The sequence below is a fragment of the Lagopus leucura genome, unplaced genomic scaffold (assembly GCF_019238085.1).
Source record: "Lagopus leucura isolate 7727_CA_CO unplaced genomic scaffold, USGS_WTPT01 Super-Scaffold_73, whole genome shotgun sequence".
Lineage (NCBI taxonomy): Eukaryota > Metazoa > Chordata > Aves > Galliformes > Phasianidae > Lagopus > Lagopus leucura.
The window spans coordinates 44,275,573-44,291,728 of NW_024962252.1; the positions used below are offsets into that span (position 1 = coordinate 44,275,573).

At 39.4% G+C, this 16,156-nt stretch overlaps 1 protein-coding gene across 1 annotated transcript in view; it reads left to right on the forward strand.

The window, feature by feature from the left end:
* The window catches only part of TRMT11 (tRNA methyltransferase 11 homolog), an 83,626-nt gene extending 77,637 nt beyond the window's left edge, over positions 1–5,989 (forward strand). Inside the window, exon 13 of the mRNA XM_042880587.1 lies at positions 5,951–5,989. Within this exon, the coding sequence (XP_042736521.1) occupies positions 5,951–5,965 (15 nt within the window). The 3' untranslated portion in view covers positions 5,966–5,989. The remainder of the gene's footprint in view (positions 1–5,950) is intronic.
* The last annotated feature ends 10,167 nt before the right edge of the window (positions 5,990–16,156 follow it).

The following is a 16,156-nucleotide window of genomic DNA, read 5'->3' on the forward strand; positions in this document are numbered from 1 at the left end:
AGTGAAACAGATTAAAACAGGAAAAGACAAAACAATCAAAGAAGAAAAGAAAGTATAAACAGCAGAGATTCAGAATAATGGATAAGACAACTTATAATAAAATTGATTAATGAATTGCATGGCCATTATCAATGACCAAAAATGGATGATATTGAGCACAGGAGTCTCCAATCTGCACTCCTTTACGGATCCTGGCATTTCAGAAACCTGAATGTATTGAGGAGATTGGATGGGAAACTGTGGATAACAGGTATCTCCACTACTCCAGGTCTATCTACCCCAAAGTATGTGCATTAATCACCAATGTTAGAATCAGGAAATAATGTGGTTTTGAGAGGAAGAACAGGCAGGTCTTGTGTGTGAATGAAGGGTTTGGATAGAGCAGTCTATGAAGTAAGAAGAGATGGTCAAATGTGGGTAAAAAGATGATGGAAATATTTTATCCTTCATCATCATCTTCCTACTCATATATCCCATAGCACTCTACAGAGATGTAATTGCTGACTACAAAACCAATATGAAGTTGATTTAAGTAAAGAATACATATTCAGTTGACATTTGTTCTACTCCCAATTAAAAGAGTACTTAAATTTGGGACCTGGGACTAATTCTTAACATCATTGATAATATCTATGTTTATTTAAATATACATCTTCATATATATCTTGTTTTTTCATTTGCTGAAAATAGAGTGATCAAAAAGGGAGAGAGATGATTGTTTCAGGTTATGTAACCAAGACTGGTTTCTGAAAATGTCAGCAACTTGCTTTATATATAAATCTGCATTTGAGAAAAATCAACACAGTCTAAATAAGAAAAAGAGAGAATAATAAATTCTGATTGAATTACACTATGAATAGCATTGATTAAATGGAAAAGGACAGTGTGTCCCATTTCTCTGCTCCTAGCTCTTGAAGAATTCTTGTTTCCCAACTGTGAATCAGTTGTTATTCTAATTATTCCCAACACAAGTCTTATCCTGGACAATGTTAACCTTTCAGTTCAGAGAATACTAATTCTCTGTTTCAAATGTCATCTGAATTCCGAAATTTCTAACTTTTCAAGGTTCCAATTACTTCTGTCCTAGTGGACTAACTTCATAAATGAGACTTACATGCCTAATTACAACAGTGAAATTTTCTTCAGTCATGAAGATCCTTAACTGGTATAGCTTTGGAAGTGTGGTGACAGCTCTGCCAGTCATGGATCTGACCCATACAGTCCCAGCGGCTTACAAATTCTCTGCAAAGTCACTGTCAACTGTGTTACCTTAATACCTTGCAGAATGGCTTAGTAACTGGGAAGAATGAGATTTCAACTGACTTTATAATCTACTTTTTTGGCTGGTTTTCTTTGACTCCTGAAAAATCACAGAATAAATCACTAAAATGTTGTTACATCTGAAGATGGGGCATAAATAAAGCTTTTATCCAATCCCACCCTCTCTCTCGAATTTAATGATTCATATAAAATGAAACAACATCCAAACCACCCCCAACTTGTTTTTGTTTCTGCAAAACCAAAACCTGAGTGATGAGGTTTTGCAAAATTCAAAACCCAAACCACTCCGGTTTGTCCATTATAGACATGAGACTAAACTCAGAAACTTTTATCTGGGCTCTCCATCCCCTCTGGACTTTGGTGGTTTGGCTAAAAATGGAACCTAGATTTAAACCATTCCTGATTTGGGTTGTGCAAATCATAACTTGACTAATGTAGTTCTTCAAAACCAAAACCATAACATGGCCTTCTTGTTCCATCCCTAATTAAATTAAATACTTTTTGTCCAGAGCATTATGGAGACCAAAATGTACAGACGAATATTATCAGCACAACACAACCTTTTATTTTATTCATTCCCAAAGGGTCTGATCCTGAAATCACAAAACCTTCTCTCCTCATCAGACCATACTTGTGGGCATTTGAAGACAGACTTCTTCTTTGAAGAGGGCTGTTGCTGCTTTCATTTAAAATATGGGAACTTTCATGGAGGTTCATTGAATCCAAATGTACCATTTATCACTTGTATTTTCTGGGTACTTTGTTATTCCATGTACTTACAGGTTATCAGATGTCTGCTATTGCAGGAGGAGCTGAAGAACAGAATTGTCCATGACACTTTTAACAGAAGTATTCAGGCTGTTTGTTTGTTTGTTTCTTCAGTATTTTTCAGCCCTCAAACATCAAGAAGTCTGGTTCTATAAAAACAAGGCTCCTTGTATGGCATTTTCTGGCATCTCTGATAGACTATCATTTTCTTGCTTTTCTTAAGAGGGTGATTCCCTGAATAAAAGCATTTGATACAGTTCCTAGAGTAGTCTATCTAACCTTCTTGTGCAAGGGTATAGCAAGTTCTCTAAGGACTTTCTGCAAAGCTTGGTATACACTACATTTCTGCTTGTGATGGATGCCTGCTTTCTTAGCTTTGGCACAGTTCCTCCCCTCCTTTGCTGCCACAAACAGGGTCCAAAGGCAGCACATTCTGACCTCCCAACTGTCTGTAGACTACTTTGAAAAGAAAAACAGTTCTGCTGGCAGTAGAATTTAAGGCAGTATCATGCACTTTGCCTCTTCAGCATAATGTTTTAGGGGGCCTGCAAATAGAGACATGCCTGAAAACCACCATCAGCATTCACAGACAGCTCTCCTGGAGATCTGGGAAGGGAGATCAGTGCCTCTCAGAAGCCAGCTCCACCCTGGCTCTCTATGGAGAGCTCTCTCCCGCCTGAGGACCTGCTGTTTTCCCAGTAGCTATGCTAACAGACTAGTAATCCTTTTGTTAGGTTTGTGGGACGCTTGCATGCTAAATTTAACCTAATGCTTCATTTCATTTATTTAGCTGCATCCCATTTTCTGATGTTTTTCTTGTTTGCTACAGATAAACTGTTGATACTTATGTTTTTCTGCTGCCAGCAACCTCTGCTGATTTTTTTTTTTTTTAATTCATATATAGATTTCAGTGGACCATTCTGAAGGCAAAATGCAAAGGAAAGCTTTTTGAAAACAACATTCACAGAATAATAAACTCCACTCTTTACATAGCAAAACGTTTGACCTATCAATAATATTTTTTCCCCTTTACTCCGAGTGCTAAGGCCTGTATCATTTCTGTGCAACTACAAGTTGTTTGGAGGAGAAACAGCCCCAGAACTGGAGCAAGCTGCACGCTTAACCAGATAGCTGGCACAATTACAGTTATACCACAAGTCAGCTTAGACTAAGACATTAAATGAAACTCAAAGCCCAGTGTCTTTTTTGCCTTGAGCAATGACTTTTATCCAGTATGTTCTCTTAAAAAGAAACAGGCTAAAAGCAAAGGACAAAAAAGTACTCCTAAAGTTAAACAATGAAACCCAAGCCAGCAGTGCCTCCTTACACTGCCTGTGTGCTCCAGAGAAGAGATGTTGTGGGTTTGTTCGCTCTTCTCATCCACAGTTCAGGACAGGAGGAAAAAGGAGAATTTTGTTTCATGAGAAGAGAGAAGGATCGTCTTATTTCTCCTCTTCAAAGTTAGGAAGGAAGAGGCAGTCAAGTCAGGAGTAGGGGAATGGAGGGAGATCATAAGAGAGAATTGTGCCTTCCCTTTGACATTATGGACTCCCTTCAAAAATCTCACCACTTACTTGTTAAAACAGATAAAATTTCTTTCCTTTGCCTTGTATCTTCCAATTGACCCAGACCATCTCTCCCCCAGACTTCCTTTAGTATAACCAAAATACATTGCTCTGCAGTGCTCCCACCTGTTGGTCGGTTTGCAGAGCTGGGGTGGAAGAGTAAATGTGCATGCCTTATGTCTGGGTCTCTGCAGTACTGCACATCTGGGTAATATTAAACAAAGCTGGGGCGGGAAGTTCCAGTATAACAAATCATATGAGCCATAAGAGCTCAACTTAGGTCCTATGCATGTGTTTTCAAATCTAATTTGAAGCAAACCTTTTCAGACTCATACTTCAGTGATCTTTTGCCTTGTCTAGAAATTATGTAACTCCATTGCTTTTCATACTTAGGACCATGCTATTACTTGGCCTACCCTATTCAGGCCCCCAAAACAAAACTGTGGTTAGCAATTCAGATATTTCCCAAACAGAACAACTACCATTGTACAAGTTTTTGTCAGGACTAAGTTTTTGTCAGTTGCTAAAAATTTGCCCTGGCGCAGAGCCAGACCCAGCCCTAAAAGCTTATGGAGGAAGAAAAACCCTTGTATGGGCCTTTGCAAGTCCCCTTTGGTTGGGTTTATTTAGAACAGGCTGGGGAATATTTTTCACTCCAGTGGCCTCCATTTCTTATTAATATCAAACTAAGCTCCAAGGGAGACCCTGTGAATGTGACCTGCAGGAAGGGTTGCATGCCCACCCTACCCCCCGTTCTCTTGGTGTTGCATGTAGATATGATCAGTGAAGAGAGAAATGAAGCATCACTTACAAGGCCACGGGGAAGAGGACAACTGTCCTGAGGGTCCAGAGAGGAGTAGCTTTAGAGTTTGGATGTTGATTTTTTCCAGTGAGAAAGGGTTAAAAAAAAGGAGGTAGTAAGAAGATACTTGTGAGAAAACTCCCCTCTGAAGACAGCAGCTTTGGAAGTATTTTCAAGAAATCCAGTCTTCAGGTCTGCTTACTGCATTTGATTGAGTTGCACTGTAGAGCTGCGGTCCCAAAAGATGTTAAAGCGTTCCTTCTGAGAAGGGTTAGCCTTCCTCTCTGCCATGAAAAACAGGTTTCCCAAAATCACATGTAGAACATTTGAGGCAGAACTGGCTTGAGCTATAAAGTTAATAGCATGTCCATAAATAAATGAATTATCATCAAACTTTCTGGTGGATCTCTTAAAATATTTATTTTTTAGGGGCAAGTTGGGTAATAGGTTTTCCTCAAGTCTTCAAGTTTTAGTGGGCAACAAAGAATGCAGAGTAGAAGCTGCTTACCAGATGTTCCACAGCCTGGAGAGATAAAAGGAGATTGTTTTTACAAGTAAAAACAGTGGCATGGTAGCTTACATGGCGTAAAATACATATTTTTATTAAGTCATTGTGCAGTTGGAAAAATAATTTTCCCTATTTCCCGGTAATAATCTGCCTCAGCTATTTATTATTATTATTATTATTGTTATTACGCTATTTCTGACTACTTCTTTACAACTATACAGCTCTGGCAAACATTAAGATTTATTTTTTTTTAATTTACAAAACCCTTTTTGATTTTATTGCTTTAGTAATTCAAAATGGTATAATCTTTTGAAACTTAAGATACATTTAACAAAGCTAAACTCATTAACAGAGAGAAAAATACCCTAACACTTTCAAGTTAATAAAAAGATTGGGAAATTGTTTGCTGCAGAAGACATACCCAGAGACAAAAGAGGATTCAGTTCTGAACTACTGTAAACGATCCTGACTATGCACTTTACTAATGGGGTTGTAAAGTTGGCTGTAATTTTTTGAGTCAAATAATTCAGACAATTTGAGTGAAAGTCTTTAAATCAGCAGAACAGCAAGATTGTAGACTCTTCTCAAAGGATGTACCATCTTCTAAAAAATGTTCCATCCTTTTTCACCTGAAGTAAAAGCTTTGAAATCTCGTCTCAGTTTTTAGATGGCAAATATGGAAAACTGAAAAAGCAGAGAAAATGATTTTTCATTTCATTGGTGGCAGATTGGAGCTCCTATTTTCTCCCGTCTCCAATTATCCACAAGTTTTTTTTCTTTTTGAGTTTATAGGTTCAGCTTGGTTGTGTGCGCTTCTATGTGTGCTGTTAGTCCCTTTATAGCTTTTTGCTATTAAAAAAAAAACAACACCAAAAACCCCAGAGAAGAGTTACAATATCTAATTTTTCTGTCACTTCTCCACCATTCACTGGATGAATATTTTTCAACAACCTTACATAATCAGGATTCCTAAACTTATCTCTATTCAAAGAGGTTCTGTCCTACAATAGCTTTTCAAAATTGCAGGTGACCACGGAGTGAAGGAGGATGTGAAATCTTTGCCATCATCCTGCAGAGGATGGATGAGGGGACCCTGAGCACACATAAAGTGGTAAGATTTTGCATTATGTCATCTTTAACAATTCAGATAAGCTATTTTCTTTTATTATAAACTGGACTCTGGTGATAGAAGCCATAGTTAGATGAATTGATTTGCAGTGACCTACATGCTTTTGTCTGCAAGATACAGCTTGTTTACAGAGTTGAAACTGAATATGGCAGAATGATGCCTGAGCACTTCTGAAAATTCTTTGCTGTTTTGATTGCGATCAGGAGTTAAAGCACGGGTCTTGTGATGCTATTAAAAATCCTGGTCTGCATGAATTCTCAGAAAACAGGTGGTAAAAGCCACTTCCCAAAGATCTGTAATCTCATACATTGAATATAGTGGCTTGGATAGGACTAGCTTTGAGAATTAAACAAAGCTGAATCTGAAAAGTGGCCTGTTGCTGATTCTGTGAATGTAAATGATATTAAAAGTAGCAGGTCCTTGTAGGCTTCATTACATCTAACAAAAATTATTGAAATGCCTGAGTTAGAAAAGTTACTGTGATTTGAACATGGCACAGTGTAGCGGAAATGCAAAGTCAGGGCTTGAAGCAGCGACTGAGCACCTGGTGGGAAGGCAGGGCCAACCTAGGGAAGCTCAGGTGCACGAATGTACCTGAGCATCCAGAAGGGGTGGAGATAGATCCACCCCTTCCCAGACCTCACTTAAGGGTTGGTAGTGGAGGCAGGAGCTTCTTGCTGGAGATCCCTGCCTACCTGAGGCCTCCTGGAGGTTAGCAATTTTTCTTCATTTCTGTACGTATGGCTGCTTTATTTGGGCTTGTCCTCTTTTGCTGTAGCCTAGGGCTTTGCCACCCTGCTATTGTTATTGTACTCTCCATCACATTATCATGTTATGCAGATACATTTATTTTTTTAGGTGAGAAAGTTGTATGTGTGATTTATGCTAATTTAAGGTAGAAGGCAAGGTAATTCATTTTAATGCTTGATGGAACCATTTTAAGAGCACTGTTAAATTTAAGACCCATGAATTTGAAAATTAAAGCTCCAGCTTCTGAACTCGAACTTGTGGGCCTATACTTTGCAGTTCTGACAATTTGTGGTATTCAGGGCTTAGTGTTTTCTTTCACTTTTAAAATCCTAAGTGGTCTCATATATAATCTTTTTAAGATTGAATAGCCAAAACATAAGATGCTTATAGGGATACTTCTTTCTTTTCCCCACTATTTAAGGAATAGTAGGTAACTTAAAGCTCTCAGTACTTAAAACAAACAAACAAACAAAATTATGGAAGAAAAGTGTAGTTCCTTCCAAGAAAACTTGAGACTAGGAGGGAGGATTTCATTTGGTGGGGAAAAAGAAGTCATCTTGTTGAAAGGTAAATTCATGTGTATTTTCCACAGTTGTTTAAACAAGAGCCAAAGAAACATTAACAAATAGTAGAAGATTAAATTAAAAGGATTAGGGGCATTTTTAACATAAATACCAATCTGAGTGCTATTTTATATTTCAGAAAACAGTTAAGCATTAAAAGAATTGTTTGCAGTTTGAGATATCTATGAATAGCATTACTTCTAGTCCCTGACGTTCTGCAATTAGGAAATACATATTGGATTTGAAATTGCGTGTTAAATGATTTGAGGGTGAGATAGTTTGTTGACATGTGATTCACTAGGAGCATCGTGTTTAGAAGCCTTTTATTCTTCAGTTGTTGGTTTTCCCAGAGCATGGCACAATCAGCTCTGTGCAGAGTCATGTGAATAGTGTCCTATGTACAGCAGTAAGTTCCATAGTAGTAATAGTTGACATGTGGTGTAATGCATGTTTTATTTTCATTATTTTTCTGACTGTTCCTTTGAAATAAGCCCTTTATTTCTGCTTCTTCAGATAAATAAAATCTCCTGTGAAAGACGGATCCACTTTGCACTAGGAATTGAGTGAGGAAAGTCCCAGTATGCAGAACAGCGCTCTTTACTATGTAAGCAACTCCCAGTAGCTTTGAGCTAAAAGTCTCACCTCTTTGAATGCCCTTCTGCCAAAAACATTTAGGAGATTGTGTTTGGGTCTGAGCCTGGATTGAAGGTTCACTCGGAGAGAGGCCTGAACAGAGGGTGTTAGAGCTCCAGCATCTTCCTCTACAAGGGCAAGATTTAGGTAATACATTTCATGCTCTGTTGGAGGGATGACTGTGTCCTGTTTCTCAGATGGTGCATCATTGTTCTGAGAGGTCTGCAGTCACTGAAGCATCGATGCACTGCTTTTCTTGATGTTTATCTATTGACCTATAGACAGTCTTAAGAAAATGTTCTTCACTAGAGTGTAGTCAGATGCTGGAAGGGAATTCTCAGTGCAGTGATTATGGCCCTGAGCTGATGGAGTTCTAGAAGCATTTAGACAATGCTCTTAGATATAGTGGTTAATTTTGGTGGTCCCGTGGAGCCAGGAGTTGGGCTTGACTCCCTTCACACTTCCAGCTTAGGATATTTTATGATGCTATTATTCTGAGACCAGTCTAGAGCATATTTGTTTTTTTGGATAGAGGGGCCTCTGCTTTAGACTGAACTCATCCTTTGCAGACCTTTCCACAAGGCCCTATTCTTTGCTGCTCAAGTTCATTCAAGCTTCTTGTGGTATAACAAGTATTTTCCTTGTCCTTCCCATGAGGCTGTGTCTGGAACATGCTGAAATAACATCCTGAGAAAATGTCTCTACAGTTAATGTTTCCAGTGTTTTCTACTGCCTTAGAACATCCAAAGGCCCTTCCCCAGCTGGAAACCTAAAGGCATGGTATTTTCTGCATGAGGATTAAGAAGGAAATTCCATATATTGTGAGAAATACTACTTAATATATTAAAATGAGGTGGAATTTAGGCTTTGTGGGCTTAACATTGATTCAATACCACAGCTTCTCAGCGGTTTTACTGCTGCACTGTATGCACAGACAAAGCTGTTGACTGAAGTCAACTTTAGGAGAGCAGACAAAGCCAACTTCTGCTTCTGTGCAGTTCAGGTGCTGCTGAAGGTGGCCTCTCTGGTGTAAGCACCAAAGGGTAAATTCAATTTGTGTATCCTGCTAAAGTGAAGTAACCAGACATCTCAGACTCCCTGCTTGGCCAGAAAACCTGTGATTTTTTTAATAGCCATTAAAAATATATTTATTTTTTGCTGTTCTTGGCTGATCTTCTCCTTTCATGCTGATTAACAGTGTTCTGATCTTTTACTGCTGCCTTTTAGTAGCATAACAGCCTTCCAAGATGGAAGAAGGCTATGCTATTCATTTAACTGGTATCTTATGTACATTGTAATAATTTTTCTTCCCTAGTTGCTGCTTCTGATAGTTTCTTCCTCCCATTCTACACATTTTATTTTAAATGTAGAGGTACTTAACTCTGCACAATGTTGGAACCTTTTCTTTCATTTTTAATTTACAGACTTGTGTTGCTGTTTGGTCTGCTTTTTGTCTGCAAATTGTGGACACTTGTTAGCAGTTGCAATTTCTTGACATTGGTAACTATTTCTCTTTTTATTCCAAATGAAATATTCTCTGATATGTGTTCTTGATTAGTTTGAAGCTCTTTTCTGTTAACAAGGAACAGCATGACTCAGGGAGTGGGTAATGGGATGTGAAAATCTTTGCCGCTCTCTTATTTTAGTGTGTTTGGACTAAGGAAGTTAATAGAATATAATGGTATGACAAGGATTTACATCGGTTGTTGAGTTTGTGTATTTATTTATTTATGCATTTGTTTGCTCTATTTTGATTCTGAAAAGTGATTTTAATAGCTGTTAGAATGTGGCATTGCTAATGAAAATGAACAGACTGCTGTTGTGTTCTACAATAAAAGCAAATGTGTGTGGTAATGTTATTAGAGGAAAAACTCTGCATGTGTAATCAATATTTTCCTTTCCTATATTCTATTCATAGTGAAACAACACATTTTACAGTCAAAACAGTTGCATGTAGCTAGCAGTCTGTTTCAAATAAAATCAAATTTGTTCTTCCAAGTGGCACACTGTCAGACTTGTCAAAGATATGTGTAGCAGGCACATATACATGGATCCCTTTAATGTGCTTCTTTTTCTAATAAAAAACCCTTACATGAACGGAAACTTTTGAAAATGAACTATAATCACAAAAATGCTTCAGCTTTTGCAGGTGAGTTAAGGAAATTCTACTTCACTGTATAAATCACTAAAAAAATGTCTTGGCTTGCAAAGCTTCTGAACCCTGCTCAATGCAGTATTGAAGGATTATGGTTATAATGGAAACAGATTGTTGATTATGATTATTAATTATGTTTGAGGCAACTCTTACAACTGTCCTGACTACACAGGGAGTAATTTGGTGGTACTTATCTGAAGCTAGTGAGTTACTGCAACTGAAGGCATAGGGAAGTTTTATTTCAAAGTTGTTCTTGGTTTATAGTAAGAATATGTATTCTGTTTTTACTAAAAAGTTACATATTTTAAAATGCTTACAGAACATTTGCAGGGGCAAAAGCCTTGCTGTGCCAGGCAGTGCATATGCTCAAATGATGAAAGTAGTCTAATAGTCTTAGAGGTTGAAACAGACAGTGCAAAACATTGGAAATGTTCTACAGAGAGGAAATGGAAATCAGGATTCTTGAAAATGCTTCCTACTTTGTGCACTTAAATCCCACTGAAATTTGTATAAGCTGAGCACCAAAATGCGTTGAGAATCTGGTTTGGGATGCAGGACAACTAACTTGTATTTTTTTTGTTGCTTTCCGAGTGAATGAAAAAAGGAATGCAGTGCATACTGCCTTTTGTTGACACCTTCCTAATGACTGGTCTGTGGGTATTTAGGAAATCTGGAGATGAGCAAAGGCTGTCTGAATGACAGTCTTTATCTGCTGGCACTATTGTCTGTCCTCTCATTCTTTCAGAAAATATTTCACGTAGATGTTATTTATGTAATTGCAGTCGCATTAATAAGATGGCTTTGTTTTAATATGTACCTATGAAGCAATCATGCACATACAAAGATATGTTTTGACCCAGCTGGGTGATGGTGACACAGGAACTATGAGTGCAGCAAGCAGAGCTCTTCGATCCTGACAATTAGTTGGCTCTAATGCCACCACTGGAGCTCACAGGGGTGTTTTTGAGAGGTTTTCCAGTGCCCTGTTTGCAAGGATATTCCATTACTCTGAACCTAAATTAACTGTCATAATTAAGCAAAGTGAGGATTTGAATGATCCCTGAACCAGAAAACATTTTTTTGTATAGGAATGAGTTTTATTCATGCTGGATAAATCTCTCAGAGTCAAACTCATTGATGGTGAAAAGTAGTCAAGATGTTAGCAATGTACTTGAATCAGACAAAGCAGTCATTAGCAACAGAACAGGAGGAAAAAAAGTTATACTCAGTATCTTCCTTTAAGAAAGAGTCCAATAGAAAAAATATTTCCATTTGCTTGAGCTGTTTCTTTTCCTATCCCACTGTCTTTGTCTTTCAGCTGCCAAGAGCAAAATGATGTGATTCATAGACTTTTTAATTGAAATTGTACACAGCCAAATCCAGGGGCTGCTATTCCCTTGGAAGTTGGTGGCAAAATTCCCATTGACTTCAACAGAAGCAGGCTTGGTTTATCAATGGGTAGGGAAAAATACAACATCAGCCTGGGTGATCCGCAGAAGGGTCACTTACATTTGTGGGACCATGCTTTGTGTTCATATCCTGTGGTGTCTTACCTTACTGGCTCCTGCATAGCTGCTGATCTTGAGGCTTCATCTGCCTCTTTTGAGAGGCCCAACTGATTTTATAGTTAATTTTCAATGTTTAGCCTAATTTTTTTTTTGTTTCATTGTGTTAGGTTGTTCCAGCATGTTCTATATCTTCTCAAATTAGGACTATTTGTCTTTATTTCCAGAATTCTGTGTGGAGTAAGATCTCTTGTTGTTTGCTTTAAAGATGACACTCAGTGTAATACTTCTGATCATCTTCATTTAAATCCTTCTATGAATACTTAGCAGGTTTTCCTACCCTAAATGCACTGCTATGCAGAGCACTGAATATACAGCCAGGGTTGCAGTGCCAGATCCTGGGTGGTGCTGAGTTGCTTGGTTTGGTCCAGCAAAGCACTTAAGCACTGCCTCAGAAATAAAGTGAGTAATGCCAGAAGCAGAAGACAGTGTCACTCCTTACATGCTTTATTGATGAGAGGAATTCAATAGACTTGTCAACCTCCAGCTAATAAATGGGAATGTAGCTGGCAGTACCAGGCTGTCAAACACATGTAGACCAGGACAACCAGGCCTGTCTAATTGCCTTTGCAATGTTGACACAGGGAGGATATTTTTTTGAGAGATATGCATAGATGTATGTTTAAAACATATAGCTGGTGTTAATTATTTTGTGTATTCAAATGCCTGGCTCGATCACTGAGCTTGCTTGAACTATCAGTGATCGGCGTATGAGCAGTGTAGATGGGTTTTCATTTCTTCTGCCACTTTTGAAAGTTGTTGGATTGATTAGTGTCAGAGACTGAGGCTCTGTAACACAGTGGTTCTCAATCTCTTCCAGATTGTGACTCCAAGTCACAAAAATAAAGAGTTTCAAGATTCCTCTTCTCTGATCCTAATAAAAGAAGGGTATTTCTTGCACATGTGTGCATCCCTGCAGGCTCATCACATCCAGTAGACTGATTTTACTATTATTTACCTACTGAATGGATTAAACATCTGCAGCACTGCAAACATCTTTCATATCCACTTATAGTGGAGTTCTCTATGGCCTTAAAGCCAATCTATAGATCTGCCTTGCTGCATGCTTTTGTGCGTCCCAATTTGAAAGTGACCTCTCCTACTTACTATGCTATTTCAAAATCTTATCTTCTCTCTGGAATATGTGAATTGCCCATGCTATTTTGGAGTAGGTGAGGAGAGCTGGTTCATTAAAATAAAATAAAATCAGATGTTTTGTGATGTTCATGAAAATGGGTTGTCTGATCATAAAATTAATTTGTTTTTCATGAACAGCTAAGTGCACATAAATTTTACATGATAAGAAATCCTTGAAATGTTGAATCCTTGAAATGAGGATGTTGTAATTCCTGTAAATATTGTGTTGCTACTGATCAGTTCAAGTGAAAATAATGAAGCTAGGACTGCCAAATCCTCAGTCCATGTACTTCTAGTTAACTGGGCAGCAGTGTGCTGTTGCAGCTCACTGCACTAAACATCTGAGTATATTTGCAGTGTAGATGGCATTGCAGAGTGGCAGACATTCTCATGAACTCAGTGAGACATGTGTGAACTGCAAAAAGGATACTCTGTCTCCGAGGTGAAGAGTCTGCTGTAGGTCAACCGTATGTTCTTTTTCCCTGAAATGAGTTCATTATATAAATGCATTTTTTGCTATTTTTGTCCATTTTATGAGTGCAATTTAGGCTATTTTGGTCAGAGCCTTTGCCATTCCATGTAGTCTGGTCTGCTGCCTTTTCCCACAATTTCGGTGTTTGAAGAAATTTTCCTTCAGGAAAGAAGGGGACTTTTCCTGCCATAGCCACAGAATGTAGCAGGGCACGTTTGGGGCAGCTACTCTGAAGTGAAAGAGTTTGGCACAGGAGAGGTCATAGAATCACAGAATGTTTTGGATTGTAAGAGACCTTTAAGAACATCTAGTTCTGACCCCCCTGCTATAACACCCACTAGATTCAGTTGTTCAAAGCCCCATCCAGCCTGGCCTTGAACACCTCCAGGGTCTGGGTATTCATGACCTCACCGGGCAGCTTGCTCCAGTATCTTACCACCCTCACAGTAAACAGTTTCTTCTTAGTATTTAGTCTAAATCTAACCTCTTTCAGTTTAAAGCCGTTTTCCCTTGTCTTATTGACATGTGCTCTTATACAAAGTTCCCCTCCAGCTTTCCTGTAGGCCCCGTTCTGTTACTGGAAGGTTGCTCTAAAGTCTCCTCAGAGCCTTCTCTTCTTCAGGCTGAAAAGTTTCAGCTCTCTGTCTGTCTCTGCAAGGCAGGTACTCCACTCCTCTGGTCATCTTCATGGCTCTCCTCTGACAGCTCATTGTTCTTCTTCTATTGGGAACCCCAGAACTGGATGCGGTATTCCAGGTGGGATCTCACTAGAGCAGTGTAGAGGGGTGGAATCACTCCCCCTTGACCTGCTGGTCGTGCTCCTCTTGATGGTTAAACATGGTTAGTGTTCGGGCTGCCAGTGCACACTGCTGGCTCATGTTCAGTCTTACATCAACTGATACCCTCAGATCCTTCTCCTCAGGGTTGCACTTAAGCCACGCTCTACCTAATCTGTATTTGAGCTTGGGATTGCTCTGACTCAGATGCAGGACCTTGCATTTGGCCTCGTTGAATTTCATGAAGTTCTTACCTCTCAAGTCTGTTGAAGTTCCCATGGGTGGCATCCTTTGGTGTGTCAACTGCACCACTCGGCTTGGTGTCATCTGCGAACTTGCTGAGGCTTCCCTCCATCCCACTGTCCATGCTGTCTACTATAAAGATTTTAAATATTGTAGGTCCCAGCACCAATCCCTGTGGGATATCATTTGTCACTGGTCTCCACTTCAATGTTGAGCTGTTGGCTGCAACTCTCTGAGTGTGACCATCCAGCCAATTCCTTATCCAGCAGGTAGTCCATCCATCAAATCCTTTTTTCTCCAGTTTGATGACCGGGATGTCATGTGGGATAGTGTCAAATGCTTTGCATTAGTCCAAGTAGATGACATCAGTTGCTCTTCCTTTATCCACTGATGCTGTAACTTCATCATAAAAGGCCACCAAGTTTGTCAGGCGTGACTTGCCCTTGGTGAAGCTGTGCTGGTAACCATCAATCACTTTATTTTCCATGCGTCTTAGTAGGGCCTTTAGGACGATCTGCTCTTTGTTCTTGCCAGGCACAGAGGTGAGACTAACTGGCCTGCAGTTTCCTGGATCTTCATTTTTCCTTTCTTGAGAAATGAGGGTTATGTTTCCCCTTTTCCAGTCAGCGGGAACTTCACCAGGCTATCATGACTTTTCACACATGATGGATAGCGGCTTGGTAGCTTCATTTGCTGGTTCCCTAAGAACCCATGTATAAATCTCATCAGGTCCTGTGGACTTGTGCACCTTCAGATTCTTTACATGATCTCGAACCTGATCTTCACTTACAGCGTGCAGATCTTCCTTCTCCCAGTTCTTTCCTTTGCTTTCAGTAAAGTGGGTCTCTCCAGTCTTTACTCCTCCCACTACTTTTGAGACCTTGATGCATAAAGAGTAGCAGGAAGCATGGGGCAGCTGTACATGGAGATTCATGTTCATTCGTGCCCCTCAGGGGTTACAGGGGATAGGCTGTAGGGAAACTTTGTTCTCTCTGAACAGTACAATAGGACCAGGGTCACGTTTAGTTCTCCTTGAGACCTAGTGGGCTCTTGGAGATAGCTTTGCCACATGGAAACAAGGCAGCGAGCTACAGTTTGAGGACTTCCTTTTCATAACTGGCCACTTCCCAAATGTCACTGTAAGGTCAGTAGTGCTGTATTTGTGCTGGCACTTTATACTACTTGTGAAACTACATGGAGTTGCTCTAGATGGTGATGGGACTCTGGATTTTTGTCATGTACTAACTTACACAAGTACAATGAGGTAGGCATTGATCTCTTTTAGCCAGGCACACACTCTCTGAAACCAGTATTTCCACAAGCATCTGCTCTTCATGTTCTAAATAAATCTGGAGAGAGAGGAACATGTTTTTTTCCAACAAAAATGCCAAATCAATTTTCAGTCAGCTGTACATTAAATTTACATTTGTCTTACTACACTGGGTATGAGATTTGTCTCTGGAATGCTTAAACATGCTGATAGATCTATGGAATCATAGTCTCATAGAATCACAAGGTTGGAAACTACCTATAAGATCATCTAGTCCAACAGTCTCCTCATCACCATTGCCACCATAAGCACTAAACCATATCACACAGCACGTCATCCAGATGCCTCTTGAACACTGCCAGGGGTGGCAACTCCACCACCTCTCTGGGCAGCCATTCCAGTGCCTGACCACTTTCTGAGAGAAAAAGTTCTTCCCTATGTCTAATCTAAACCTCATCTGATACAACTTGCAGCCATTACCCCGTGTCCTGCTCGTTGCCTGGGAGAAGAGGCCAAATCCCTCTTCACCACAAGCTCCC